The 26,986-nt window shown below is 39.8% G+C and overlaps 1 protein-coding gene across 14 annotated transcripts in view; it reads left to right on the forward strand.

Moving 5' to 3' along the window:
- Window positions 1-25,770, forward strand: part of CALD1 (caldesmon 1) — a 215,930-nt gene extending 190,160 nt beyond the window's left edge. For 9 of the 14 annotated variants that reach the window (XM_079931314.1, XM_079931315.1, XM_079931313.1 and 6 more), the window contains 9 exons: window positions 2,433-2,575; window positions 6,601-6,859; window positions 9,417-9,557; window positions 14,144-14,187; window positions 14,286-14,367; window positions 16,186-16,323; window positions 16,768-16,863; window positions 22,377-22,501; window positions 24,633-24,840. In XM_079931314.1, coding sequence (XP_079787440.1) covers window positions 2,433-2,575; window positions 6,601-6,859; window positions 9,417-9,557; window positions 14,144-14,187; window positions 14,286-14,367; window positions 16,186-16,323; window positions 16,768-16,863; window positions 22,377-22,501; window positions 24,633-24,651 — 1,047 coding nt within the window. In that variant the 3' untranslated portion in view covers window positions 24,652-24,840. Of the gene's footprint in view, window positions 1-2,432; window positions 2,576-6,600; window positions 6,860-9,416; window positions 9,558-14,143; window positions 14,188-14,285; window positions 14,368-16,185; window positions 16,324-16,767; window positions 16,864-22,376; window positions 22,502-24,632; window positions 24,841-24,871 lie in introns of those variants that run through there. The other 5 variants (XM_079931309.1, XM_079931308.1, XM_079931310.1 and 2 more) reach the window with 5 other exon arrangements.
- The last annotated feature ends 1,216 nt before the right edge of the window (window positions 25,771-26,986 follow it).

Below are 26,986 nucleotides of genomic sequence, written 5' to 3' on the forward strand. Positions count from 1 at the left end.
TCCCAGATACCCCTAGTGTTTTCCCAATGATCACATTTGACCAGAACCTTTCATATGAGCATGCTGGTGTTATCTGTATAGGAAGCACTTTAGCTCCTTCAGGATATGTAACCCCATATTAATCCATCAGCACAGATTCTCTTCACGGTAACATTTTGATCTAGAGGCTCTAATGCTTTTCCGAGTGGGCTCAGAATATCCCATTAGCTTAGGTTGAATTTGCTATAGAATCCAACCCACTGTGCTTCTTAAAGTGTTATGGAATTACTTTATTCATTTCCCGGAAAGAAAAAATAATTTGCAGTCAGCATCATTATCATTATTTCATTGGGAATTTTTCTAAGAAAGTCTTCCAAAGAGAATATAAGCATACCATCTACCATAACTTTGCCAATAAAGGCAGAGCTTGAAAAAAAGGGATTTTTCTTCTGTTAGACATGTATTGTTTTACAAATCTATTTTATACACATCTTTGGATGGTAAATTAGGTAGTACATTTTGGGAGGTATCTGGGAAATATCTCAGACTCCAAGATAGGAGAAACCAGTTAAAGGGAATTTCTCTCTGTATAGTGCTCCACAAACTATGAGATTTGACTCACAATTTCTTCCAAGGGTTCCCTGAAATGGGACCCCCTCACCCTTAAATGTGTATCCCCAGATACTTCTTAACCAGGATATAAACTCCAGTCCATAGTTTCTGGAACTATACCCAACAAGGTAGGTCAAAATGAGAAGAGACTTTGCTTGCTCCCGCCTGCCCAATGAATACTGATTTACCATCAGGCAAGGATAGTCACCAGGGAGCCTTATTAAAGCTGTAGGACAGACTAGGAGCTTCCTTCTCTTCTCTGTCGCCTCTCAGGACAAATCTGGAGCCAAGAGGGAAATGACAGGATGAAAGATTAGGAAGGGATCTCTAGTGCACCCCTCTCTTTTTATGTACATGGAGCCAGCATTCCATAAAAGCTAGGTGACTTAAAGCAACAGCTAGTTTGTTGACAGCAATAGAACTAAAACTCGCATTACAAAGCTCTCAGAGAGAATGGCAAAATAACAGCCCCCCTCTTCAGCATGTCCAAGGGATGTCCTAGATAAATGCCCCTCGGAGAAAGATTAAAGTCTTAACTGATTAGGGCAACATGGTAGTGAATAGTCCATCGATAGTAATTTAATCAAATAATACTCAACAAAGGCAGTCAGGCAAAGGACTACCGAAGGTTCATCAGTAAATAGCAAAAAAATGTCCTCTGCTTAGTAAAACATGCACTTTGGCGGGGGTTAGGTATCTGAACTATAACAGCTGCGAAGAGGTGAGTGATGAGGTAAGGGGAGACCATCCTGGGCAGTCCCTGAAGCCCTGAGTTCTTACGCCCAAACCCTCCTCCTTAGGTTTCTTTATAATGTTAGTGCTTTGTCACTGTTTGTCTTGAAATGAGAAATAATGAGCCTCACCTGTTTTCACACTCATTTTTTAAGAATGGGTGAGATGATAAAGTAATTTGAACTCCTTTACCCCCCCCCCCCAAAGCTATGTAAATTCAGTATACTTTGAAATAATCTGTCTCACTTACTGTGAGGAACTTGTAACACAAAACCCACAAAAAAAAAATTAAAGCTAACACCTGCTCTCCATGTCTCACCTTCCTCTGTCTTCCACAACAATCATAAAGCCACTTCCAGAGACTAAATTATTACCTTCAATGGAAGTCAAAGTCAACCCTGGAATTTTTCCTGTTCCATTCTATCTTTGGTGGTTGAGATGACTACAAACATGGCCCCACAGGTCTCTGAGTCATCCCGCTAAAAGTAGGGTTATTATGTCTTCTATCCTGGGGACCCTAGTTATTCATTTGATTAAAATATTTAATCAAAAATATTTGATTAAAATAAAATCAAATTCATTTGATTAAAATTCATTTGATTAAAATGTCTTCCTCTGACATCTGCCAAAATTGGCTTGACAGATCTGGCTCAGTAGGTTTCTTATTCCCTCCTCAACACATCTGTGTCCTTCTCAAAGAAGTGCCCTTCATCCAAGCAACCTGGCCATTCTCCCATCAAGGCCACACTAATAATTGCTCCTCCCAGTGGGAACTGAACACAACCACTCTTATGTGGAGTTCCCAGAACACAATAGTTTCTAAATGGTAACACCTCCACTACTTTCGAAAATAAAACCTCAGTGCAGTAAGGGATGATCCTGACCTCCTAAAATTGTGGTCAAGGTCATTGCTCAGAGGCTAGAGGACCACAGCTTATGCTCTAAGAATTTCCTCTGATTCCAGCTCTACGACATCATTCTCCAGTAGTTTGTTTTACTTCTGAGTTTTCTGGCTTCCTAACGATGTTGGGTCTTATTTGGTGATACCAACCAAAACCTAATTAAGATTATTATCATTATGTTTCTTCCTGATATGTACCGTTGGTTAGATCAAAGATGAGAAGACTAAAAGGGACAAAGAAAGCAAAGAAGTTAAGAGCTTCTTGGATGGAAAGAAGGGATTTACAGAAATGAAGTCGCAGAATGGAGAATTCATGACCCACAAACTTAAACACACTGAGAATACTTTCAGGTAAGAAGTTGTGGCTAGTTAACAGTGACTGTGTTCATATGTGAAAAAATAATAGTAATAATCAGTCTCCCTACCCTGTGCTTCCAGACAGAAATGTGCTAACAGGCAACCTACTTTTGTTGTGAGGTCATTGGCCATTGTCTTACAGATACTCAGTCAGCCGGTCTGGCTATCAGTCACTAACAGGAGACCAGCAGGCATTGCTCAGACAAGGTTTGATCTGCTTTTCCCATTATTTGGCAAGGCAGATCATGCTTGGCAGCCATGTTTTTGTTCACTGATCTAATATGTTCATGTAAGATCAGTTTATTAGAAAACATGACTGGAGTTGTCATTGACTCATTCTCTGTATGGTCCACCCAACTTCCTAAGAGACCCTTCTCAGTACCATTTTAAAGAATGTATTTTCTAAAGGTTGTAAATAAATTGCTGCATAAAACTTAGATTTCCCTGTGGCCAAATACTTTGGAAACATTGGGTTAAACTAAATGAGTCAGCTCTCTTTACCACTTTGAGAGCCCTTGCTGTTAATTTGCCTTGGGAATCTCTCAGAGGGAGGAAGAGGGCATGCAACTAATGCTCCAGTTTTGGGAAACCCTCTTGCAGAGCTTCAGCTTCCCCTCCTTATCCCCTCCCCCATTACGGCGATTGATTTTAGGACAGATAGACAAGTATATGCAGGCAAATCCTCACTTCTAGGTACGTTGACTATGGAGGGCCCCCCATCAGCTTTGTAGAAGGACTCAAGTTGCAGAAGCCTGCCGTGGACACCTGGCTACCTAACTCTCTGTGCCCCATTCCTACACACACACTCCCTCCAACCGCTAGTGCCAAATTCCAATCTCTGTTACGTCCCTGGCTGCTGTGCCAGGTGTTCTGGAAAAGTCTTGGGTCCCCGTAACATGGATTCCCATGGGGCTGTTCTTTGGCAGCTGCCTTGCCTGTAGACCCTGTTTCCGGAACACTTCAAAGAAGAAAGTTCCCAGTAGGTATTGTATGGAAGTCAGACTGTTCCTTACACCAAAGCCTGTGTAACATCCAGAAGCAAACGGAACTACTACAGATGGACATTTCCAGCCGCTCTAAGATGTTATGTAAATATAGTTGTTCCCAAACAATTTTTCTACACAAAAATTTGAGCAGAAACCTAGTCACAATTATCCAAAAGAGAGCCGAAAGCACATGGAAGAAAAGGTGTGTATTCAAAGACTAAATAAAGTGTGAAGGAGTGAGAAGCGTAGAACCTATAGATGTTTCTTGGGATTGGCAAGAAAGTAGATGTAAAAATGAAGTTTATTAGCAACTCATAGAAAATCTAGAAATCAGGTTTGATTCAGGCTGATAAGCTGAGTGCAGAGCTTGCTGAAGCGCCAGTAGTTTAATGTGTTAAAGCCCTAGAACAGTTTCAGGTTCATAAAAAGCATTCAAAGAATATTACCTAATAATATTAGTGTTTAATTACTTGATAGTTTAAAACATGTGTTGTAGATAAGAGTACAATTTTGTTAAGAGAAATAACATTTAAAAAAATCTGTCAGTAGAAAGAAGTTTGGTTAACAATCGGCAAACTTGTCAACCAGCTTCAGTCAAAGCTCAAATTAATAATTAACATGCCCATCGTTTGAAAATCCAGATAACGGGGTAACTCAAAGAGAGAAGTCACAAGGGATGGCAACAGATTAAGCAGTGAGAACCCGTAAATGGGACTCTTGCTTTAATTTTTCTATGTCTGGGCAGAAAAAAAATGAAACAAGCTGCCACCATATTGTTAGTTTTTGTTTAGCTGCCAACATACCTTAGTTTTAGTTTCAGCTAGAAGTTGACGCCGATAGAAGCAGAGACGCCTCATTTTGCTCCATATAGTAATAAGGTGAGGAGCCAGGAAGGGAGTAAGAGCTTCTGTTTACCTTAGCTTAGTGCCTAATAGTCTAACTGAAAACAAGCTGTGTTCACGGTGAAAGGTCTGATGTTCATCTCAACTTTCACCTAGCGAAGCCAAGGATAGAGGAAAGAACCTTCTGGAAGAAATTTCCATATTGGTGCTACCCTAATGCTGAGGGCATGCCTGCATGTCTGAGCAGAGGTGATGTGGACAGAACTCTTGTTCCTGTTTTGAGCATAGCTCCTTTTGTTGGATTTAATTACTGTTCCCTTTGATAGACCCGTTTTCTTATAGCTAAATTGTTTTCTCTAAAACGTGACATGAAAAATCTCAATTCAAGGAGCAAGTTAAGTACCCATCACCCAAGGAAACCACCAGTAACATTTTTTCCAGATGCTCTCTATGTATATACATTCAAAACACACACACATATACATATAGTATGTATATGTGTATATAATTATAAATCTCTATTTTAAAGTGATTCTTGCTTTGTGCATAGCAATGTATCTTAGCTAGCCTTCTGTACCAGTGAATATAAGCCTACAGTTAATGTTAGAGTGTCCCACTGGGTGGATGGGTCATGATTTATTTAACCAGTCCCTAATGATGGGCATTTGAATGCCCAATATAAAGACTGAGTGACACCTAGTGGAATCCAGAGAAGTTTCTCTAGGCATGTGTTTTTCAGTCCTACCAAACACTAACACGATGAACACAGAGAGTAAACTCATCTCTGAAGATGGAGAGACTTTAACTGAAAGGGGAGAGTTCCTCTCTGGAGTCACAGGCCTATGGGCCTTTAAGACTGAAAAAGCAATACCAAGTTTTAAGGGACGCTCTAACCTTGAATGAGTTAAAAATAAAAGTTCATCTTTAACCATCAAGAACGTAGCACAATATTTTTTTAACTTTTTAACCTCAACTTCTAGTAAGAAATTTTACATCATAACCCATTACACATCTACATATATATTTATAACTGAAACAAGCACATCAAGAAATGATCTTGGGCTTCCCTGGTGGCGCAGTGGTTGAGAGTCCGCCTGCCGATGCAGGGGACACAGGTTCGTGCCCCGGTCCGGGAAAATCCCACATGCCGCGGAGCGGCTGGGCCCGTGAGCCATGGCCGCTGAGCCTGTTCCTCCGGAGCCTGTGCTCCGCAACGGGAGACGCCACGACAGTGAGAGGCCCGCGTACCGCAAAAAAAAAAAAAAAAAAGAAAAAAAAGAAATGGTCTTTTCCCTTGTTCCATGCAATGCCCTCTGATGTTTTCTAGTTCATTTTTTAAAGGCTAATTACAGTCCACTAAATAGATTTTCCAAGCTGCAGCTTGAAAAGCATAGTCCTAAAGGACGTAGTTTATTCAGAGCTACCTCATTATTTTAAAAGCATGAGACGTACAGATAAGATCAATATTGGTAACTGTGTAATCTTGAACTCATTTTCTGTTTTATTCTTCTTGCTTCATAGCTAGAAACACTGTGCCATTCTCTACATGGAATAAATGATACTAGACCGTAGTAATTCATCTGTTACAAAAGCATCAGAAATGGGCTACCTATGGTCAGATACAGTTAAGAATGCCCTCACTACTTGTTAATGAGTATTTAAACAAGATTTCTTCTTTTTGTGGCTGAATGATATTCCATTGTATGTATTTTTACCACGTTTTCTTTATACATTCATCCATCAATGGACACTTGGGTTGTTTCCATACCTTGGCTACTGTAAATTACGCTGCACGACCATGGGGATGCATGTATCTTTTTGAGTCACTGTTTTTATTTTCTTTGAATAAATACCCAGAAGTGGAATTGCTGGGTCATATGGCAGTTCTACTTTTAGTTTTTTGAGGAGCCTCCACAGTGGCGGCATCAATTTACAATCCCACCAACAGTGCCTATTTGCCCCCATCGTACAGTCAAGGAAACCCAGGGTAAGTGGCAGAGCAGGGGCTCAGATTCAGACCTGGAGATTCCAGGTGGACCCCAACTTACCCCTCGGACAGGTGGGAGGATCCACTGTCCAGTGAGGGCAGTGGAGATTTCGGTGTGGGATGCAAAGCCTGCAGACCGACATCCCCTCCCTAAGGCGGGAGGAGGGGAGCTGGAAGGCAGACGTGTGTCCAACTCCTTTGCAGCCGCCCTGGAGGGAGGGCCAGCGAGGCCAAGGAGGCTGAAGGTGCTTCCCAAGTGGAAGCCGGCAAGCGGCTGGAGGAGCTGCGCCGCCGCCGCGGGGAAACTGAAAGCGAGGAGTTCGAGAAGCTCAAGCAGAAGCAGCAGGAGGCGGCCTTGGAGCTGGAGGAGCTGAAGAAGAAGAGGGAGGAGCGAAGGAAGGTCCTGGAGGAGGAGGGGCAGAGGAGGAAGCAGGAGGAAGCCGAGCGGAGAGTCAGAGAGGAGGTAAGGCGGGTGCGGCATGGCCCGTCAGGGGTCTTACGTTACCCGAGCCCCTGAGGATGTGTCTCTGGTGACCCTTCCAGCCCTGGAAATAGTTTCTTCCCAGGTGAACTGCTGCTGCTCTTTTGAACATGAATTCTTACAAATACATTTGAAGATTAATCAGCTTGCTGTGTGCTAGACATGGTTCTAAAACTTTTATCCACATTAGTTTATGCAATTCTAAGAACTCTCTGATATGGGTCGTCTTCTCATCCCCATTTTACAGATCAGGAAACTGAGGCACAGAGAGGTTTTTGTAATTTTCCCCAGGTCCCACTTGTCTTAATCCATGACCCTGTAATGTCCCTCAATAAAGAACAGTTAGCAGAGAAGGATGAAAAAGTCTGCAGATTGGTTACAAGAACCGAGTCACATGATCATGATAGTTGTTTTTTGATATTTGAAGAGGTTTTATAGAGAAGATTCTCAAAAATAGCTTTTGGGGTGTTTTAAGTGGAAGAGTCAGTAACTAGATTTTCACAGGCAGTGACAGTATTGTTCGTTACTGTATACCCAGGACCCAGCCCAGTGCCAGGCATGTAGCAGCAACCCCGTAATTATGAACAGATGAATTTGTTCCATCTTTTTAAACAGAACTGAAAACAGATAAAGTTACAAGAAGGCAAATTTTGAAAACTGAACAAGTGCTTAACCAACTACTGTAAGCATTGCTACAGTTTACAAGGTGCATTTTTTCCTTTCATCCTGAGGTACATTATTCTCATTTTATAGACAAAGAAGTGGGAATCAAATAGTTTGAGTAACCTGTGTGAAGTTACTTGACTAAAAAGTGATAGAATTGGTACTGAGACCCAGCTTCTCCAACTCAGCCTAGAGCTTTTCCCACAAATCTTTGGAGATAGTGATCTCCCATCATTAAAAAATATGTAAAAAGACTTTAGATGACTTCCGACGTGGATCCTATACAAACATTCCCTGAACTGTGCAAAGTTTGCATAAATTATTTCAAGGTCTCTTTCAACTCCAGCTCTAAATGAGCCAATGATCTTTGGTTAGGAAGTAATCGGGATGATAGAGCTTTAGAATCAGACACTCTGCCACTGGCAAGCTGGGACCTTAGGAGAGTCACTGGACTACTCTGAGACCTCTTTTCCTTAACTGTGAAATATCTACTTTCAGGATTGTGGCGATGATTAAATCATTGTATTCACGGTGCCTTGTACATAATAGGCACTCAGGAAGTCATAGTTATCATTATTGTTATTATTGTTATCTAGAGGAGCAGAATATCAATGAAAGCAGAAGAGAAACGTGAACTCTGAGAAGTGGATTGGACCTAGGAGATGATTCGGTCTAACCTCCCACCAAGCACAGTGTCTTAGTTCTGGCTGCTGTAACAGCCATAGACTGGGTGGCTGATAAGCAATAGAAATTTATTTCTCATAGTTGTGAGGCTAGGAATCCAAGATCAAAGTCCAGCACATTCTCTGTCTAGTGAGACCTCGCTTCCCAGTTCCCAGACGGCAGTCTTCTCACTGTGTCCTCACAGAGCAGAAGGGGTAAGAGAGCTCCCTGGGGCCTCTTTCGCAAGGGCACTATCCATTCATAAAGGTCACTCTCATGATCTAATCACCTCCCCAAAGCCCCACCTCCTAATACCATCACTTTGGGGGGCTAGGATTTCAACATATGGATTTTGGGGGGACACAAATATTCAGTCCACAACACACAGGATCTTTCTGCAACATCCTCTGAGAGATGAACATCCGGTCCCTGCTTGAGAACATCCAGTTTGAAAACTACAAAGACTACATAAATCTCTCAAAAAATTGTTCATAGAGTTTATGCAGCTTGATGAGAAGGCAGGGGAGAGTATTTTAGGCCAGGAGTGAAGGCACAGAGGGGTTAATGAGACAGATTGTAAACATCTGTGATTTCACCACTAGGGTGCAATATCTACACCATTTCAGGTTTGTCAAACCATCTAAAATAATCTACTCAGCTGAGGTGTGGACAACCATGAAATCGTCTCTTGTACAATTTAGTAAATATAGTAACATACATTTATATAACTTTGCACATAAATCATCTCATTTGTCTTTGCAACTCTCCTAGGAAGCAGGCGGAAGGGATACTTTACATGCACAAAGTGGAAGGTCAGTCCTAGATGACTTGACAGGATGATGATGACAATGATGATGGTCATTCTGAGCACTAGTCTAAGCATTTTACATGGGCTTTCTCATTTAGTCCTTGTTGAAGCCCTAGTCAGTGGATATTATTATTACCCCATTTTACAGATGAGGAAACCTAGGCACAGAGCAGGTAAGTAACATGGCCAAGGTCACACAGTTGAGAAGGGGCAGCCCAGAGTGCTTGTCGACAGTTAGACTCACAAGCTCAGGCTTAACCTCTGGTGCCACCCTTGAGGAAGGGATAGCATCCTTTCTAGAACCTGGGTCTTTTTCCTCTGGGACTATGCTTTCCCCTACAGCACTCTTTCCTTTTGGCTTGAAGCTGATCTTGACGTCCTTGTTATTTGTTCTTTCTCTCTTAGGAAGAGAAGAGGAGGCTAAAGGAAGAGATTGAAAGGCGAAGGGCAGAAGCTGCTGAGAAACGCCAAAAGATGCCAGAAGATGGCTTATCAGACGACAAGAAGCCCTTCAAGTGTTTCACTCCTAAAGGTTCATCTCTCAAGGTACTTTTTCCCCAGAAAACCTTCTTATAATATGTCTATTAAAATATAATAGAAATGTGATTTTAGCCCCTGGTTTAGTTATTGATTATTCAAAGTTTTGCTTCATTTATCTTTTTGCTCCTTCTTTCAGCAATTTCACAGCTTCTTTTTGTTTTCAAGATATGGAAAGGAGAGAAATAAAGTGGAGAAATTTTTGTCTGTTGTTTATTAGATCTTTGGTATACATTAAAAAGACCTTTGGTGATTATCTCTGGATCTCACTGACCCACGCCCTCCACATGCCTTATTACTTTGAGCAAATAAAAATGGAAACATTTAAACTTTATAAAGTGGGCAAATATATTTTAAAGGTTTAAGCTGCTTTTCATGCTAATGTTCATTTTTTTCCCTTGTCATTATTAAGAGCAGCACAACTGGAAATGGTACATGTCAAATTTTAAAGCTGTTATCATGGGAGGAGATGAAATGTGACTCGGATAGGCTCCTTTGCCAGGATGAGTTTGGTCCGACTACTGCCTTCATAGAGCACAATTCCTAGTGACTTGGAAGTGCTGCTGAAAGAAAAGAGAATGAGCAGGAAGGAGCCGACTCAGGGAGATGATGGGATGGTTGCCATGGAGGAACAAGAACGCACACTCAAATACACGTTTTTGCTTATACAGTTAGCGTGTTTTGAGTACCTGACACAGTGAAAATACTCAACAAGTATTTATTGAATGAATGCATGAATGAATGAATCTTCAGGGATTGGAACTTTGAGCAGTTTTTATTTTATCCTCATTTTCCATCAACCTAGCTAGGTTACAAAGCACTGACAACAGGTAAAGCCAGTATAGAATCATAGCCAGGCTCCCGCTGGTTAATGTGTGCATGTGTGTATCTGTCATTGTGTGTGAGGTCTAATGTCCACACTAACATGATCAAAAGCCAGTTACTTACGTTTTACAGTTATTACCTGTTTCACATGAAAAACAGTATGTTTTATCCCTAGATAACTTCACTTAGTCTTTAGAATGGTCTGGGTCCCAGTCCACCATAGTTCTAACTCCTCCCAAATAAACTCCTTATACTTGAACCCTCGTCTTAAGAGCGGCTTCAGGGGGGATCCAAACTAAACCACAGGGGCATTTTCTTATTTAATGTTTGATATTTATAACAAATCTAATGTGCGCTATGTGCTGTGAAGGCGAGAAGCACAAAGCGAGGTCACTGCCCCTAGGGCACTAATATAATTGACTGCCTCAGGAGAGTTCAAGAATTACAAAGGTAATGAAGTGCAGACGACCAGCTCAGTGAGGTCTCTAAGTGGGGCACAAGGAGGAGAGAGAGGCTTTGTTGAGTAGGTGAGCCTCATGTATGGATCTGAAATTTGAATTTCGTAAAATCTTCCTATGTCACAAAATATTCTTTTGACTTTTTTCCAACCATTTAACAATGGAAAATGTTCTTAGCTTTTGGGTGGGTGGAGGACATGGGCAAGTGGACCATAGTTTGCATGCACCTACTGTAGGAGAAAGAGCTGAAAGGCAAACCCTGCTCAGTGCAGACCATCTCTGTGCAGGCACCAGGTCCCTCCTCAGTCTGGGTCCTTTTATTCCTGGCTCATCAATAATTAAAGAAAACCATGTTCTCTCTCTTTCAACCTTCCGTCAAATGCCACTCAAGCTAAGCTTTCCTTGAACTGTCTTGGGAACATGAGGAAAGTAGTAGTCAGTAGTAGGAGGATGGATGCAACCCATCCTCCTCCAAACATCTCTCTACCTAGTTTCCAACTTAACTTCTCTAGTGTTTCCATCAACCAGACTCCTGGGTTCCCAGAAAGCTTTTGTCTACTCACTCTGGTAGAGAGGCACGTGTGAGCAATCAAAGTTGATATGTAAAAAAGAAAAAACACATTTTTAATTTCTGTGTAACAGAGACATGGTTTCAAGAACAGGCAGTCTAGTGCTTTTCTCCATAGTATGTGCCTTGAAGAACCTGCTGTGGTTCTTGTTTTAGAACTTAATTTCATGTCCTACAATTGAATTCCTGCAACTATTGATACTCTTGGCCCTGCAACTTTTATAAATGGTCACAAGCTAACATTGTCAAGTGCCAGTGGGAGGAGAAACACTTGATATTTGACCTCAAGATATTATCAACTGGTGTATTTTGTTCATTTCCCATGACTTATATTCCTTGTCTCAGAAGCTCAGAACCTGGTTACTCATAGTTAAATTATGCTAGCAGTGAATGATTTTTCTTACATAAGACATGCAAAGAATAAGCTTTAAGTAAATTAAATTTAGAATTTTGTTTTTATTATTATTGTTTTCATATACTGATGGTGGAAGGAGTGTGGAGTAAGGAGAGCGCCAGTTTGCTGAAATGTGTGGGGTTTTCCCTTGAGTTTTACAGGGACAACACTGCCACCTCTTGGTCTTCAGAAGAACCAATTTCCCCCTTTAAACTCCTTACGCAGGAGATTTAATTTACAAATTTAGTACAAATTGTTACATTACCCAGAGTCACTAAGGGCAGGAATTTTCCAACAAGAGTACATCAGCAATGGATGGTAAATCCTGATATAATGTGATAATGAAGTCAAGCTATATTGAATATTGTAGATACAAAAGGAGAAGGTAGGGTCTGAGAGCCTCTGTAGTGTGAATAAATGTGATGGCCAAGGTTAAGAAGATGATCCCCGAGTCAGAACGATGGTAGAGGTGCTACAAAGAGCAAGTCTCATCTCTGCCTCCCCTCTCCACCGGCCTTTCCCCACGCTGAATTGTTCTCCATTATTCAGTCCCACCACTCTACATGCCTCTTGGTTCCCCAAGTCTTTGTATATGTGTTTGTTCTGCTAGAAATGTCCTCTCCCCTCTAACTCATGCACTCCCACCCTCACTTTCATGAACTCATTTATAAAACTGTGTAAACTATAAACTACAAATCTCAGCTCAAATACCAGAACATCTGAAAAGCCTTCTCGAACTCCCCCATTTTCTTATCTTTAATATGGTACCTACCACTGAATTTAAAATTTTTCATTTATGTGTTCTACTAGTCTCCCCTACTGACTCCTTAAATAATTGGAACCCTGTCTCATACATCGTTGGGTGTTCAACTTTATATAATAGTACTCACATATAATTTATTGGTTGGTTGGTTGTTTGACTGACAGGTTGACACGGTTAAATCAGAATGGATAGATGGGTGAATAATATTAAAGGTGCCAGTGCATTGCATGGTTCTAATGTGTTTTACCTCATTCAACTGGGAACTTTTTCTCCAGAAATGCACTTCTAAGTTTATGTTAAAATCAGAAAAATAAGATTTAAGACCCTTTACATCTCATAAACTCAGGGATACCTATAGCATTCTTTTGCATAAAGTTTTATGTTTAATGAGTTTGATTTTATCTTTGTAAGAAATCATTGGAAAGGATGAAGTGCTTAACTAACATCTTTAAAAGTATTATTCGACTGATGTTAGGAGTGAAACATGTTTTCCAAAAAGCTTAAGGGTATTTATTAATAATCCATGAGTCCCAGGCCAACAGTCCAGAAAAAGCCATGACATCTTAAAGATTGTAGGGGACGGTCAACCACACCAGCCTAGGGTAACTGTAGCCTAGTAGATTCCTTGGCTGCCCTGAACAGGGCAGAAAATGGACCTGTGTGCTTGGCACATGCAGTCATATGCAAAGAAGCTGTTACTATTTGCTGATGATAGGTGATGCGTGGCAGAGGATATTTCTAGCCTGGAGTTGGGTATCATGAGGAGTCAACAGATATTTGCTGACTTATAAAGAACATCTGGATTTGAGTGATGCAGTTTCAGTAAAATATAATGTTTGATTTAGCAGCTTTAGTTGTAGCAAAATTTCTGGCTTTTAAAAAAAGAATTTATTAAAAATGACTAAACTGCCCATCGGTGTATATCCATAGCGGTTTCTCTGGGCTTATTTCCTTATTTCCCACTTGGACTAATAGGGCCTTCATGAGAGGCCTCAGCATTCCTGATGAGCTGTGCCCCAGTTTCACTCATCCCCACCCCCATCTCCTATATTCAGGGCAAATTAAGTTCAGCAATCGGTTTGACAGCTGTCAAATTAGAAAATCAGGCTAAGCAGTAAGTGAATAGTTCACAGTTCCTGGTTGTCTTTCTTATATATATAAATATCAAATTGTTACGTTGTATACCTAAAACTAGTGTAATGTAATATGTCATTTATACCTCAATAAAAAATAATGGAAAAAAATTTAAAGTACATCAGAAAGCAAAAAAAAAATTGTTTTAGTCTTGGAATGTAATTATTTTGCCCTTGATTTATATTATTTCAGAGGCATTTTAATTCCACTTTGTCTCCAGAAGTTCACATTTCTCTATTTTCTTCCAGTCCTACCTTCGTCTCCCAAACCTCATTATCAAATACCTTGTACGTAGTTTTCCTCTCTAGCAGAGGTGCTGTGCACAGCACCCTCATACTCTTTGACACTCGTTGGTACTTTTATTCCCTGTGTTCAGGGAAGATAGTAGTATGGGCTGAGAAACACTTTATAAACTGAAAATATTAACTGGTTTTATTTTTTTCCAATTCCTAGATAGAAGAGCGAGCAGAATTTTTGAATAAATCTGTGCAGAAAAGGTAATATGGTTGATTGTTGAATTGAGAACCATCAGCCATTATATGTATGGAAAAATTCTCTCATTTTTATGTACGTATGTGTGTGTTTATTTACTTAGCAGTGGTGTTAAACCAACTCATCAAGCAGCAGTAGTCTCCAAGATTGACAGCAGACTGGAGCAATACACCAGTGCAATTGAGGTGAGAGATGTCCTCAGAGTTATGGTCAAACAAATCAACTCTGATTATATAAATAATCATAGAAACACTTAGGACAATAATCAAGTCCAGTGGTGTTAGAATGTTAATGATGTTTTATAACTAGTTAGAGAGAAAACAATAATAAAGACACATTATAGAAGAGTTTTAAATAAATTATTGTTTACTACTTTCCACCTGTATTCTTTAGTGAAGGTGTTACTTTTTTTAATGAATGAGTTTATTGTTATTTAAATATATTATTTATGTGTTCACAAGTATATCTTCAATATTCTTAATTCCTTATAAAAGGCGTTCCCATATATAGTTTTAAACAGGCCCCTTACAACCATGATTAGTCCTCTTTTATCTATAAGAACTTTTATTATCAAATAAATTGGTAGTATAAGTTAATATAAAGATGATAGCCAGCTGGAATTTAATGAATTTCAAATGGATTGTTTTATATATGAAGGATCATAGTTTTATGCTTCTGTCTAATCCAACATTTTTTCCGTCCAGTTGACCTAGGGGTGTTACTCTATTCAGAAATAATGTACTATATTTCCAAGTACCAAAACACTAAGAGGGTAGGGTGCCATTGATCAAGATGTGATCCTGGTTTTTTTCTCCTTTGTGTAGACTTTAGTCAGTGGTTTTAGTTGCCTGCTCTGAAGTAATTGGATCAGTTTCATTTGATTTCTCCTCTCCTTTGTACTGCAGAGTGGAGATACCTATAAAATAGTTCATAACAAATGATAAGAGGGAATAAGAAAGAGAGAGGTCTGGATGATTTATCAAGTGAATAATCAAGTCTTAACATTCAAGAGGAGATTTTCAGAAGATTAAATGGCCGCTAAATTATAAGACAAATTGCAGATAGTTATTTTCTGTGGTTGAATTGATCACAGCTCTAACAGGGTTAATGAAGCCAAAACTGTGGCTCCAGGCTTCACATAGTCCAGCAATGGTGCCACTCACCCTGGCTGCCCACCTTGATGACACATGCCACAGGCCCCAAAGCAGGGCCAGGAGAGAAACTGCATGATTTGGGGTACGCCCATCACTACTGCTGGAAAAGTATCTTGAATGCACACCCTTCTGTTTACACCCGTTCATTCCTCCTTCCAGTCTCCATGCAGTGGTCTCTCAGTCTTTCCGTCTTTTAGCACACCCCCGTCTCTGGTCCTTGGCATGTACTCTTAGCTCTGCGTGGAGCGGTGTTTTCTCCTTCGTTCACCAGCCTCTTTCAAGTCTTCCATCAGATCTGGGTCTGAATGTCACATCCTCAGAGTAGCCTTCTTTGCCCCCCTAAACTAAGTACCACTGTCCTATCGTGTGCTCTCTTGGCATGCTTACGGCACCACACTCATCTTTCATAGCACTTACTACAATGTGAAATAATAGTGTATAACTAATTACTGTCTCTCCTATTAATGTCAGTCCACTGCAGCTTACAGAGTGGACTGTCTTGCGTACCACCACGTCCCCAGAGCCTAGCACAGTGCCCTGCACACAGCAGGCACTCAAGAAGTGTCTGTTGTAGCAATGAAGTAGCATATCACCTTAACAAGAAACGGAGTCCCAATGAAAAGCATATTTCACTTTTGAAAGATCCTCTGAAGTAGATATAATGGTTTATTTGGAGGTAGAGATGTCATCAGAATGTACTTTCACAACAGAAATTATGACTCTCATTTTTGGTGAAGGCATTTACACAGTGAATTTGTTAAGTGATAGTGTTGAAGAAGACAAGCTTACTATAGTTTTACAAGCGCAAACTTACCAGCACCAATCCTAAAAATAATTCACATACTTCAGGGAACAAAAACTGCAAAACCTACGAAGCCAGCAGCCTCGGACCTTCCTGTTCCTGCCGAAGGTGTCCGCAACATCAAGAGCATGTGGGAGAAAGGCAATGTGTTCTCATCACCCACTGCATCAGGCACGCCAAATAAGGTGAGCAGAGGATTGCCGTCTTTTAATTTTGGAGGTTGGGTTTTTCTTTTTTTTTTTTTTTTTTTAGGAATCACATAGTTAATTACAAAAGCAGTGAAAAAGGTATAATTCTTACTTACTTTTGCAATGACCAAAAAGCAAGCTCAGGAAGAGGCTAATAGACTATGCACTGTGTTCTGGCCACAGGCCTCTAAATGCAGTACCCAGAGTTAATCACTGACCTTGGGGTTGGGGGTAGGAGAAGTGCAGGGGGAAGAACACCAGATAACATACTCTTTAAATATCAGGTTTAAGGTTTATTTTTGTCAAAATATTCAATATAATGATCAATAATTGATCAGTGTTATGTGAAATAATACTGGATATTATTTTGAGGTTGCTTTGAAATTTTCTTTCCAGGTAGGTTTTTTTTTTCTTTAATATGAGATGCTTGGCCTTTTGTAGGAAACAGCTGGCTTAAAGGTGGGGGTCTCCAGCCGCATCAATGAATGGCTTACCAAAACCCCAGATGGAAACAAGTCACCTGCTCCCAAACCTTCTGTAAGTAGCTCCAGGTTCTTCTGAATTTGTCTCATAGCTCAGCTTCCAGCAACAGAAGAAAACAGGCTGTTGGTCTATTTGCCTGGGAAAAACAAGGCCGTGACTGCTGAATAACAAACAAGGAGGGCTTCAGATTGAGGGAGAACAGTCCCGAGCACTATAATTACCCAGAAGGTAAAATGGGACCATCACCTCTCCACCCAGAGCGTTGAGGCAGTTCAAATTTACACTCTTAACTGGTCTGCATGTTTAGCTTCTATTCTATAAATTACAGATAGGAATTTGAAAATGAAAATGTCAAATTATCTTGGCCATTTCTCTGTCAAGAGCACCCCTAGACTTATTCCCAAAAGAATGTGTATGTTGGCTATTTGAACCCATGTTTTCTAATTTGCCTAATTTCTGTAACTTAACACAAAAATACAGTTACTGGGTATTTGTTGAAATAATTGCTGTAATTTTCTTGTCAACACCTCCAAAGGAAAGCCATTTTTAAAAAAAAACAACAGTAAAAGTAGAAACTATAAAAACTGGTTATGAATGTTATTTTTGGAAAGTTAAAATTTTCTTATTAAGTGCGGCTATCTTACTATAAAAATATACTTTTAACCTTTTCATTGAATGTATTTGGTCATTGCCTTGCATTTATCGTTATAATCAAAAACCTTATTAAGCTCCCTACTGTATACTGGTGAACTTTCTCTGTTAAGTTGGCTTTTATACCTTTGTTGGTGCCCAAGGCAGCAAAGGCTCAACTGTCACAACCCCCCCATTCCAGAGGTAGAAGAAGAGCTTTCCAAATCCTAGGCCTCTGCACTGTTGAGCATTTAGTTGCATCCCTTTGCTCTATATTTAATCTCCAAATTCACTAAAGTTTTATCACTTTTCCAATTTAAAAAGAAAAGAATGGAAATATGTCCATAGTTTTCTTGGGTACAGTTCCTTGTAGTCAATTAATATTCAGCTTGAGCTTCTCTGCATATGGGCCGCACAAGAGGTATAAAACTAATGTAAACCCAATTTACAATTGGACAGTCTTAATATATTGAAAAGAAAATCTTTTTCCTCTCCCAGTAGATATGGGAAAGGGGCCCTATAAAAGGAGACAGTCGAGGTGAGGGGTCATACCCACAAGGTATGTGATCTTTAGTGCCTCGAGTTTCCCCAACACCCCAGGTGACATAAAGAGTGGAAATTATTTTTTAAATGGCAGTTTATATAAAGTTTTGTGGTTCCAGATCAGTGATTATTAACCTTTTTGAATTATGGACACCTTTGAAAACCTAATGAAATGTAAAGACCCTCTCCCCCAAAACACTGCATATAATACAAGTTCAGCAAGTTCGTGGACACACTGAAGGTTTCTCATTACAGCAAAGATAAAGAGAAAAGGGTATATGTTTTTCTTCTTTGATGAGTATGGTACATTGCTAAAGGAGATGGTCACTTTTACACATGTATTTGCAACCTGTTTCATTTCTATCCCAGATTATACTCATGTATTTGGTTCAGGACTTGACCCATACTCTTCTATCAACACTTTAACCGATAAGCCTATCATCTATGTCACCCTAATGGGAGGGTTAAAAAGATTCAATACAGTTATTATTACAACAGGTATAAATGAGTCAAGGTTTCCACAGAAAGCCCCATTTTCTGGAGTTATTGATGGCCTCCTAAAAATGGCAGGACAAAAAGGCATTACAGGGAAATTACAAAATCATTGCCTGCTTTATCTAGTATTTAGTAAGTAATTTGCTAGACTGTCTACTAGAGGATAGAGGAGAAAAGGCAGGAAGAATGTGGCAAGTAATATACATCATAATGATCTCTTCTTCCCCAGGTCCCATTGGATTTGGTACGTTAGTGTGGCTTCCTGAATAAAGGCCAGGTGGAAACAAAGCAAGGTGTAATTGATGTTGCAAATAAAAGGGCAGTTTGAGTAGATCGTACTTAATATATAACTTTGAGCTTTGTGCACATCCCAAGAGTAGTAGGCCCAGCAATGTGCCACGTCATGAATAGCAGTATGGCAGTCTCTTTGGGGAAAGATATAACTTGGAATTTAGTAAGGCAGGAGGGTAACTCACAGACACTACGGATCCAGCAGAAAAGAAATGAAAATGTCCAAACTGCTGGAAAGGGCTGGACGGATCCTGCAGATACATAAAACTTGTCAGGCAAAAGGTTAAGTCCCGGAAGGCAGCTTAGAAAGACAGGTCAAGCAAAGAATTTTGTCTAGGTCTTTCCCGGGGGTGTGTGACACTGGCGGCCTGCAGCTAAGATCTGTGTAGTCAGGGCCATTTTGCTTTGTATTCCTTCCTTTTTTTTTTTGCAGTACGCGGGCCCCTCACCGCCGCGGCCCCCTCCCGCCGCGGAGCACAGGCTCCGGACGCGCAGGCCCAGAGGCCATGGCCCACGGGCCCAGCCGCTCCGCGGCATGCGGAGTCCTCCCGGACCGGGGCACGAACCCGCGTCCCCTGCATCGGCAGGCAGACTCCCAACCACTGCGCCACCAGGGAAGCCCTATATTCCTTCTTTTAAATTATAATTTGAACATGTTTTTAAGGTGTGGAGGCATACATTCTTTAACTTGATTCCTTCTTTTTTAAAATTTTCTTACACCAGCCTCTTCAGGCATGTGTTTCCAGCCTGGCCCTTCATGTCAGGCCTGTGAGTTTGACACCCTTGGGATTCTGGTCAGACTGACCCTGAACCCAGGATGTCAGAGGATTACCTAAAGACAGCAGCAAATAGGAGGCTCCCAAAGGCTCCCTTCTAATTTGCGACCAGAGGTGATTTATTCTCAACCCCTTGTTTATATTCCTTGGCGTGTATGGGTGAAAGGGAAGCCTGGGTTTGCGTTTGCAGACATATGGCATGTGGCCATTAAGGAAAAATCAGAGAGAAATTCTTTTACCAAAAGAGTGCTCACCCAGTGAAACCTCAAGAACCAGGAAAAGAGTAATCCATGGGATTAGTGTCCGGTTCTAAAGTTCACTGAAGAGAAAAAGCATCCTCTGCTACTAGTTATGCATTAATTTTCATATAATTAAAAGTGCTCAAAAGCTTGTCAAATCAATATTATTTGGGTCTCTGAAAACTAGTAACTTATTTAAACATTGATCTACACCTGATTCTTTACTGAGACGTCTATTGCTATTTGTGGGTAGAATTTATAGGACTTCAGTGTAACTTTGTAACTGGAATTCAGTTCTAAGTGTGTCTGTTGTATCTGGTTAGTCTGTTCTTTGTGTCTAAACTACATGTTATATACAGCAATTAAAATGCTAATTTGTCTTTCTTTTTGTTTAAAAAAAACCCCAACATTGTCTTTCTCAGCTGAATTTTCTTCTTCATTCTTTGATCTCTGGTTGACTGGAAACCTGCTTCCCTGCCTTCATTTCTCCCTCTTCTTCTGGAGTGGGTCTTTCTCTAAAATGTAGGCTGGTCAGGTAATTTCATTTATATTTCCCATTTGAGTTAAAATGCCAATTTACTGCTCAGATGTTCATATTTTCTTAAAATGGACTCTTTAACTCTTTAAGTGATCTCAAATGATTCATAGGTAGGATTCAAGGAAAATACAATTCATTTTCTTTAGTGGAAGGGTATTCATGTGAAAGAAAAATATTTTTCTTATATGAATCAAATAAATAAAGTAGTAATAGCCACTTTCCAGAGCTTCCATTAGCATGTTCCTAATTATAGTTTCCAAATTTTTAAAACAGTCTTCCAGACAATTTGGCAGCTTCGACTTCCATTGGCGTACGTAGTGGAATTCTCCAAAAACAACCTGATTTGTTGCTTACTGGTTCCAAGTTAAATAGGTGTAACTCTCTAATAGAATATCAGGAATCCATGTCACAGTGAAAATCCAGAAATTCAGTAAGATTAAGGCAAATCTGAACTGCTTCACACGGTAATGTTTTTAACCAGTGCATTTCTAGTGTTGCAATCTCAATAGTATCTACTAAGAAAAATACATGTCCATTTAGACTGGTGTCCATGGATAAACGTAGTTGCTATTAGCTTTGCCTTCCTAATGAGAAAAGGGTTTGCCAAAATCAACATTACTATTTCAGTAAAACACATTTATTTTCTACAGACTACCTTTGCCAAGTATTCATATAAGCAAACGCTGGAAGAAGAGTAAATGGAAACAGAAATTTGGATCCTTATCCAAACCAAATTAATTATGAGGTAGTAAATAAAGATTCAAAGATATATAGCTGTCATCGATCATATTTTAGTGTTTTCTTCCCAAGATCTTTACATGTTCTCATATATGTCATCAACTGTCACTTTCTCTTATGGGTACACTTTGTAGTAAATGTTTAATTTCACGGGGCTAGGTGCTCCTGATACACTTCTGAATTACCCCTTGCTCCTCAGGAAACACAAAATGATTCTAATCTGAGGAAAGTGCAATTAGAAAAATGTCTTAGATTGGGCTGCCCAGAAGCAAACCCTAAAATAGTGGTTCATGTGCAAGTAGTTTACTTGAGACATGAAGAAAACACTACAGGAAGTGAGGCAGGAAAAGAAGTCAGCCAATAAAGAATGTTTATTAAGCAAGTCACTACGTGGGCTGTTAAACGTAATCCTGCTGGGAAAGCCTGAAAGCCACCACAAAACACATGCTTCCGAGGTATCCTACCTGAGGCGTGAGCGAGTCTGAGAAATATTCTTGCACCAAATCTCATGAGTGAGTGGCTGAAGACTGCTCCTGGGGGTGTTAACTCTCTGGATGTCCAGCCTGCCTCCTGGGAGCAAAGTGGGCATCTGCAGCCAGAGGAAGTCCTCATGCAAAGAGATGCAGTGGTGGCCATTGGAAGTCCAGCTGGTACACACTAAAGTCATAAGGGCTGGGGGCCATGGGCAAGGCACCAAAGAAAAGTTAATTGGCAAGGGGTGAGGTCCTTTTCCAACCCCCTCAAAATTATTTAAAACTAACCTATGCTCGATTCACTTCTAAGGACATAGAAAGTTAAAAATTGGCTATCTCATTTTAAATATGCTTATATTCCAATTTTACTGGTCAATAAACAGTTAAGTCCTTGGTGAATGACAGGACCTAAATGCTGGATAGTTTCAGCCCATTCTCCTGTCACAGCATAGGTCAGGGTCCATATAAAATAGCTAGTGGGAAGCAGCCACATGGCACAGGGATATCGGCTTGGTGCTTTGTGACCGCCTGGAGGGGTGGGATAGGGAGGGTGGGAGGGAGGGAGACACAAGAGGGAAGACATATGGGAACATATGTATATGCATAACTGAGTCACTTTGTTATAAAGTAGAAACTAACACACCATTGTAACGCAATTATACCCCAAGAAAGATGTTAAAACAAACAAACAACGGCTAACGATCCTTTTGATTCAACCCATTTCAGATGACTAGGATAAAGTGTATTACACACATAAACAAACAGCAGATGTGGTGATTTATTTAGACCTGGCCAGAAAATATGAAGAGCCACCCATCATTTTTTTCTGCTTTCTCTTCATTAGGATTTGAGGCCAGGAGACGTATCTGGCAAGCGGAACCTCTGGGAAAAGCAATCTGTGGACAAGGTCACTTCCCCCACTAAGGTAATCTACTGGAAGATTTGTTTTCCACAGGTTCTCTTCCTGCTGTATCCTGCAGTATGCTGTCCCAGGGTCAAAAAAGAAATAATGCTGATCCAGAGAGTCTTGTCTGGGTAACCATCAGTTTCTAAAGACTTGCGTATGGTACCGTGAAAGGCAATGTCACGGAGCCTTCAGCATGGTAGGTTTGTCAGTCATACAAGGTAAAATAGTCTAGATCTGTGGGATGGCTCCCAGTAAGACATTCTAGAAACACCATCGTGGTAGGGGTGTTGAAAACAGAAGGCTGTGTGGTATAACCATGGTCTACATTTCCTTACAAGGTCCAGGCTTGGAAATCAGAATTTGCAGATCACCTAGGAAAGAATGTCTGTCTCCTTGAGTAGTTTCAAATCTGCTTTCTGGAACCATTCTAAGGGGTTACATTGCCAGCAGCCTAGGACTCAAGGCTGTTACGGCAAAAAAAATGAAATAATATTCAAAAGTTAGCAAAATTTGCTACCCTATGAAAACTAATGGCTAAGAATGCTTGGATTTGTCTTTCTTTGGCCTTCTGCTCATCCTTCACAAAGTGGCCTGTGGTCAATATCTAAATGATGCACAAACTAAAAATAGGACCCCTTGTTGTACAAGGAGCTAATTCAACTCCTAATTCCCCATTCAAGTAATAATTCCACTCTTCTCCCTTGGTAGAGGGAAAATTGAAAAGAGAAAAATCAGAGAGCAACAATAAGTAAGATTAGAATAGACTGCTTATGGGCTGATGTAGAACTCTATACCCAGAAGCACTTTTTAAGCAAACTCAGAACTGAAGAACATCTCAAAGGCAACTGAAGAATCTCTACAACTCACCGAAGGGAGAGAATTGCTTCCTCTTTCCTACTTTCTACGACGTGCTGATAAGTCTGGTGCAGCTTCCTGAGTGTGTTGCATCTTCTCTATTAGTTAAGTTTTCTAAATAACTGCTAAATATATTCAAAGTACCGGTAATAATTTTCACCATTACAAACCACTAAAATGTAATGAGCATCCACTATATGCCTTCTCAACCTACATTATCTCATTTGACTCTCCAATCACCATTATTATTACCCCCATTTAGAGTTAAGGAGAATGAGGCACAGAGAGATTAAGTACCTCTCTCAAAGTCACACAGCAAATTAGGAGCAAAGCCTGGATTAAACTCAGGCAGTCTCTTCTGAGCCTGCATTCTTAACCCTTATACATGCTGCTTTTTTTTAGGATTGCATATTCAGTAGAAAATGTAAAGTTCTAAAGTTCCTTGCACAATTTTCTTCTGGTGGAATGGAGGGGAATCATTTTGTAGTTTTTTTTTTTTTTTTAAACAAAGAATGAACTTTTGTTGGCCTAAGCCATTATGACCCTTCTCGAAATGACCTTTCAGAAATGACAGTCTAAATGTTTATGTAGTCTCCTTTCTGAGTAGGGGGTGTCGGCTGTCCATAGACCATCGTCACAGGTTTAATAGATCCCCTCTGGACAACATTCCTCTGAACCAGGGTTCTAGGAAGTAGAGTAAAGATATGATCTGGAACGGTAGGTCTCAGAGAACACCACTCACATACAACATGAATGGTACTCCCTGGAATTATGCAATAATGTGTGTGGTACAAGGTGGGACGGTGACAGGGTGAGACTTCATACACATACATACTGCCCCCTCCTCCTTGGTCTATACCACAAAACTCTTTCTACAGTAATAATAATAACATAACCAGCAGGCCCAGAGCTGAGTTTGTGAGGTAGCAAAGTAGGTAGCTCCTTTGGTCCAAAATGTCAAATTCATTAGTGTCACGCAGTAATCCCTTTGAAATGAAACTGTACAACGCATTTGAAATTGCAGATTCATGACACTTTAACATTTGTGACTACCTCAGCAAGAATTTTTAGCAGCTAGCTGAGGGAAAGAAATGGTGTACAATAAGACCATTGGTCAGATAAGTTTCAAGGGTAGGGGCATAAGAATAGGAGGTAGGAAATGAAAAAATAGGAGAACACTAAAGATAAGCATAGTCCAGTTTACTATCATGCCTTGATGCGGCTGAGACAGCCATTCAGTCATGTGTGCCTGTCCTGGAACACACAGTATAGAGTCCTGGCCCTTGCAGTAAGTAGTGTTTAAAAAAAACCTCCTTGACCCTGAATGCTATGAGCAAGGCTCAAGATCAAGATATGAAAAGGGGAATATAAAGAAGAAAGAGGAAAGCAAAAAAACCAACAGAAGAAAGGATAGACTGAAAGAAGAGGAGCATATTTGAAGAGAATGCCAAAAATAATCCTCCCTTTCATAGACATTTATTCCTGCCATATTATCTTTTTTTTTTTTTTTTTAATTCTGACACAAAATGTCTGGCTGAAAGACCATGGCCTGACGACTTAAAGCTCTCTTCTCTTAGCAGGTCTGAGACAGTTCAAGAAAGAACCCAAAGTAGCCGCTCAAGATGCCGGACCAGCTCAGTTGAAGAGGGCTCATTTGCTCTGTGTTATATTTATGTTGATTTACTAAATTGGGTTCATTTCCTTTTGTTTTGTTTTTCATTATCCCAGTAAACCCATGTATATTATCACTATATTTAATAATCACGGTCTAGAGATGTTCATGGTAAAAGTATTGCCTTTGCACAGGAGCCTGTTTCTAAAGAAACCCATGCTGTGAAATAGAGACTTTTCTACTGATCATCATAACTCTGTGTCTGAACAGTGATAGTAACCACATCGGAAGTCAACAAAAGGAGATTCAAGTTGAAAATTGCCTGAGGAATGTGTGCAGTATCCAGAAAAATGAACCATAGTGTTTTTTTTGTTTTTTTGTTTTTTAAATACAGAAATCATGTTGTTTCTGCACTTTAGAATAAAGCATGGAAGAAATTATCTTAGTAGGCAATTATAACACTTTGTGAAAGTCACCCACTTCAGATTTTAGATACTACAATAATGATTGTCTTTAAAAAAAAAAAAGATGTACTGTTAAGGTATTACTTTTTTCATGCTGATGAATATCTAAATTGGATTTTGATGTTAGCTGACAGTGGTACTGATTTCTTTAGGTTGGTTGCTTTGTGGATTTCTTTGGTAGTGATAGTGAACCACATTTTAGATGACGTGATCATGTATGTATGTGCATACACATATACAAACACACTAATGGTAGAAAGCTTTTTCATGTGCTAGGCTATTATATTTAGCAGTATGTCCCTGTAACTAGCCAATATCACTGCTTTTTAAAAATTAAAAATCACAATATTATATTAATATTTGCCAATAGAAACACGGCAGAATAGGTATCGATATGTTTCCAATGCCCAATAACCTATAAGAAAGAGATTAGAAATGTCAAAATGAATTGACATTTTCTATAAAGCATAGTATTTAGTTTATAATTAAAAGCAGTCTTGAAGTCCAGTGTGAATTGTACTAAATCTCAAAGCTTGCTCCAAACTTCATTCTTAAGAATCAAGTTCACAATCGGTTGGCTTAGATGATGTCTGAGGTCTCTTCCTGCTCTAAAATTTAAACACGAGAATTTTAGTGACAAAGTTGTACAGATTGGAATTCCATGAATAGGTGTACTACGACCAACTTTGGGTAATCTCTGGAAGCAGAAAAGTAAGCAAAAGCCAATATTTAGGAGTCATGACAGTACTTCCATCTTTAACTTACCGAAACATCTTTTTAGTTTACTTTTCTACCTTTATTAGTCATTGGCACTTGCCATAAGTTGATAATGTGTTGAACTTTCAAAAAATATATGTAATTTTTATTAGTTTTACCTTTTTCCCTAAGAGTCTATCAACTCGTCATTTGTACACACCCAATCCAGGTATCAGATCTTATTTTAGCTAATAAGCGTTCATCTATTCTTCACAATAGATGATAAAAGAGTACTCCAGTGTCTTGGCAATATGTTCTAGCATAGAGATATACATATAGTGTAGTTCTATAAACGTATACCTCATGACTTACCAAAATTGTCTTAGTCTCAATTCCTACACAACGAGGGAGCCTCCCAAATGACTCTTTTCTAATCCACAGTGTTCCCCTGGGAGAGCTAGCCAGGGTAGGGCTGGCATGAGGAGTGACCAGTGCCTTCCAAAGTCCATTTTCCTCATAAATCAGTAGAGTTGTTGAATCCTCTAGCTTTTAGCACATCTGGGCCAAAGAAAGTAAAGCCAGCAATATTGCATAAGTCACCCATCCATGACAGAGTAGACATGAGTCTATGATAAGATGAACTAGAATTCACATGCAGTGCCTGAGTTGGCATTGCCTCCCAGCATTCGAGTGAAATGGATCAAAGTTTGAATTAAGTCCTATGGCAAGATAACATTTCTTTGTCGTACTTTTGAATAAGAGCCTCTCCTGATCACTATTATATGTTTTTTTCTAGAAAGTCTAAATTTAAGAAGAGAATATATCGATCGATCCTGACTTTTATTCCAATATTTGGATGGAATAAGTTTTAGGGTAGAATTTTGTTCAGTTTGGATTTAATTTCTTGAAAAATTCCTTGT

This window comes from Stenella coeruleoalba (genome assembly GCF_951394435.1).
Source record: "Stenella coeruleoalba genome assembly, chromosome: 9".
Taxonomy (NCBI): Eukaryota; Metazoa; Chordata; class Mammalia; order Artiodactyla; family Delphinidae; genus Stenella; species Stenella coeruleoalba.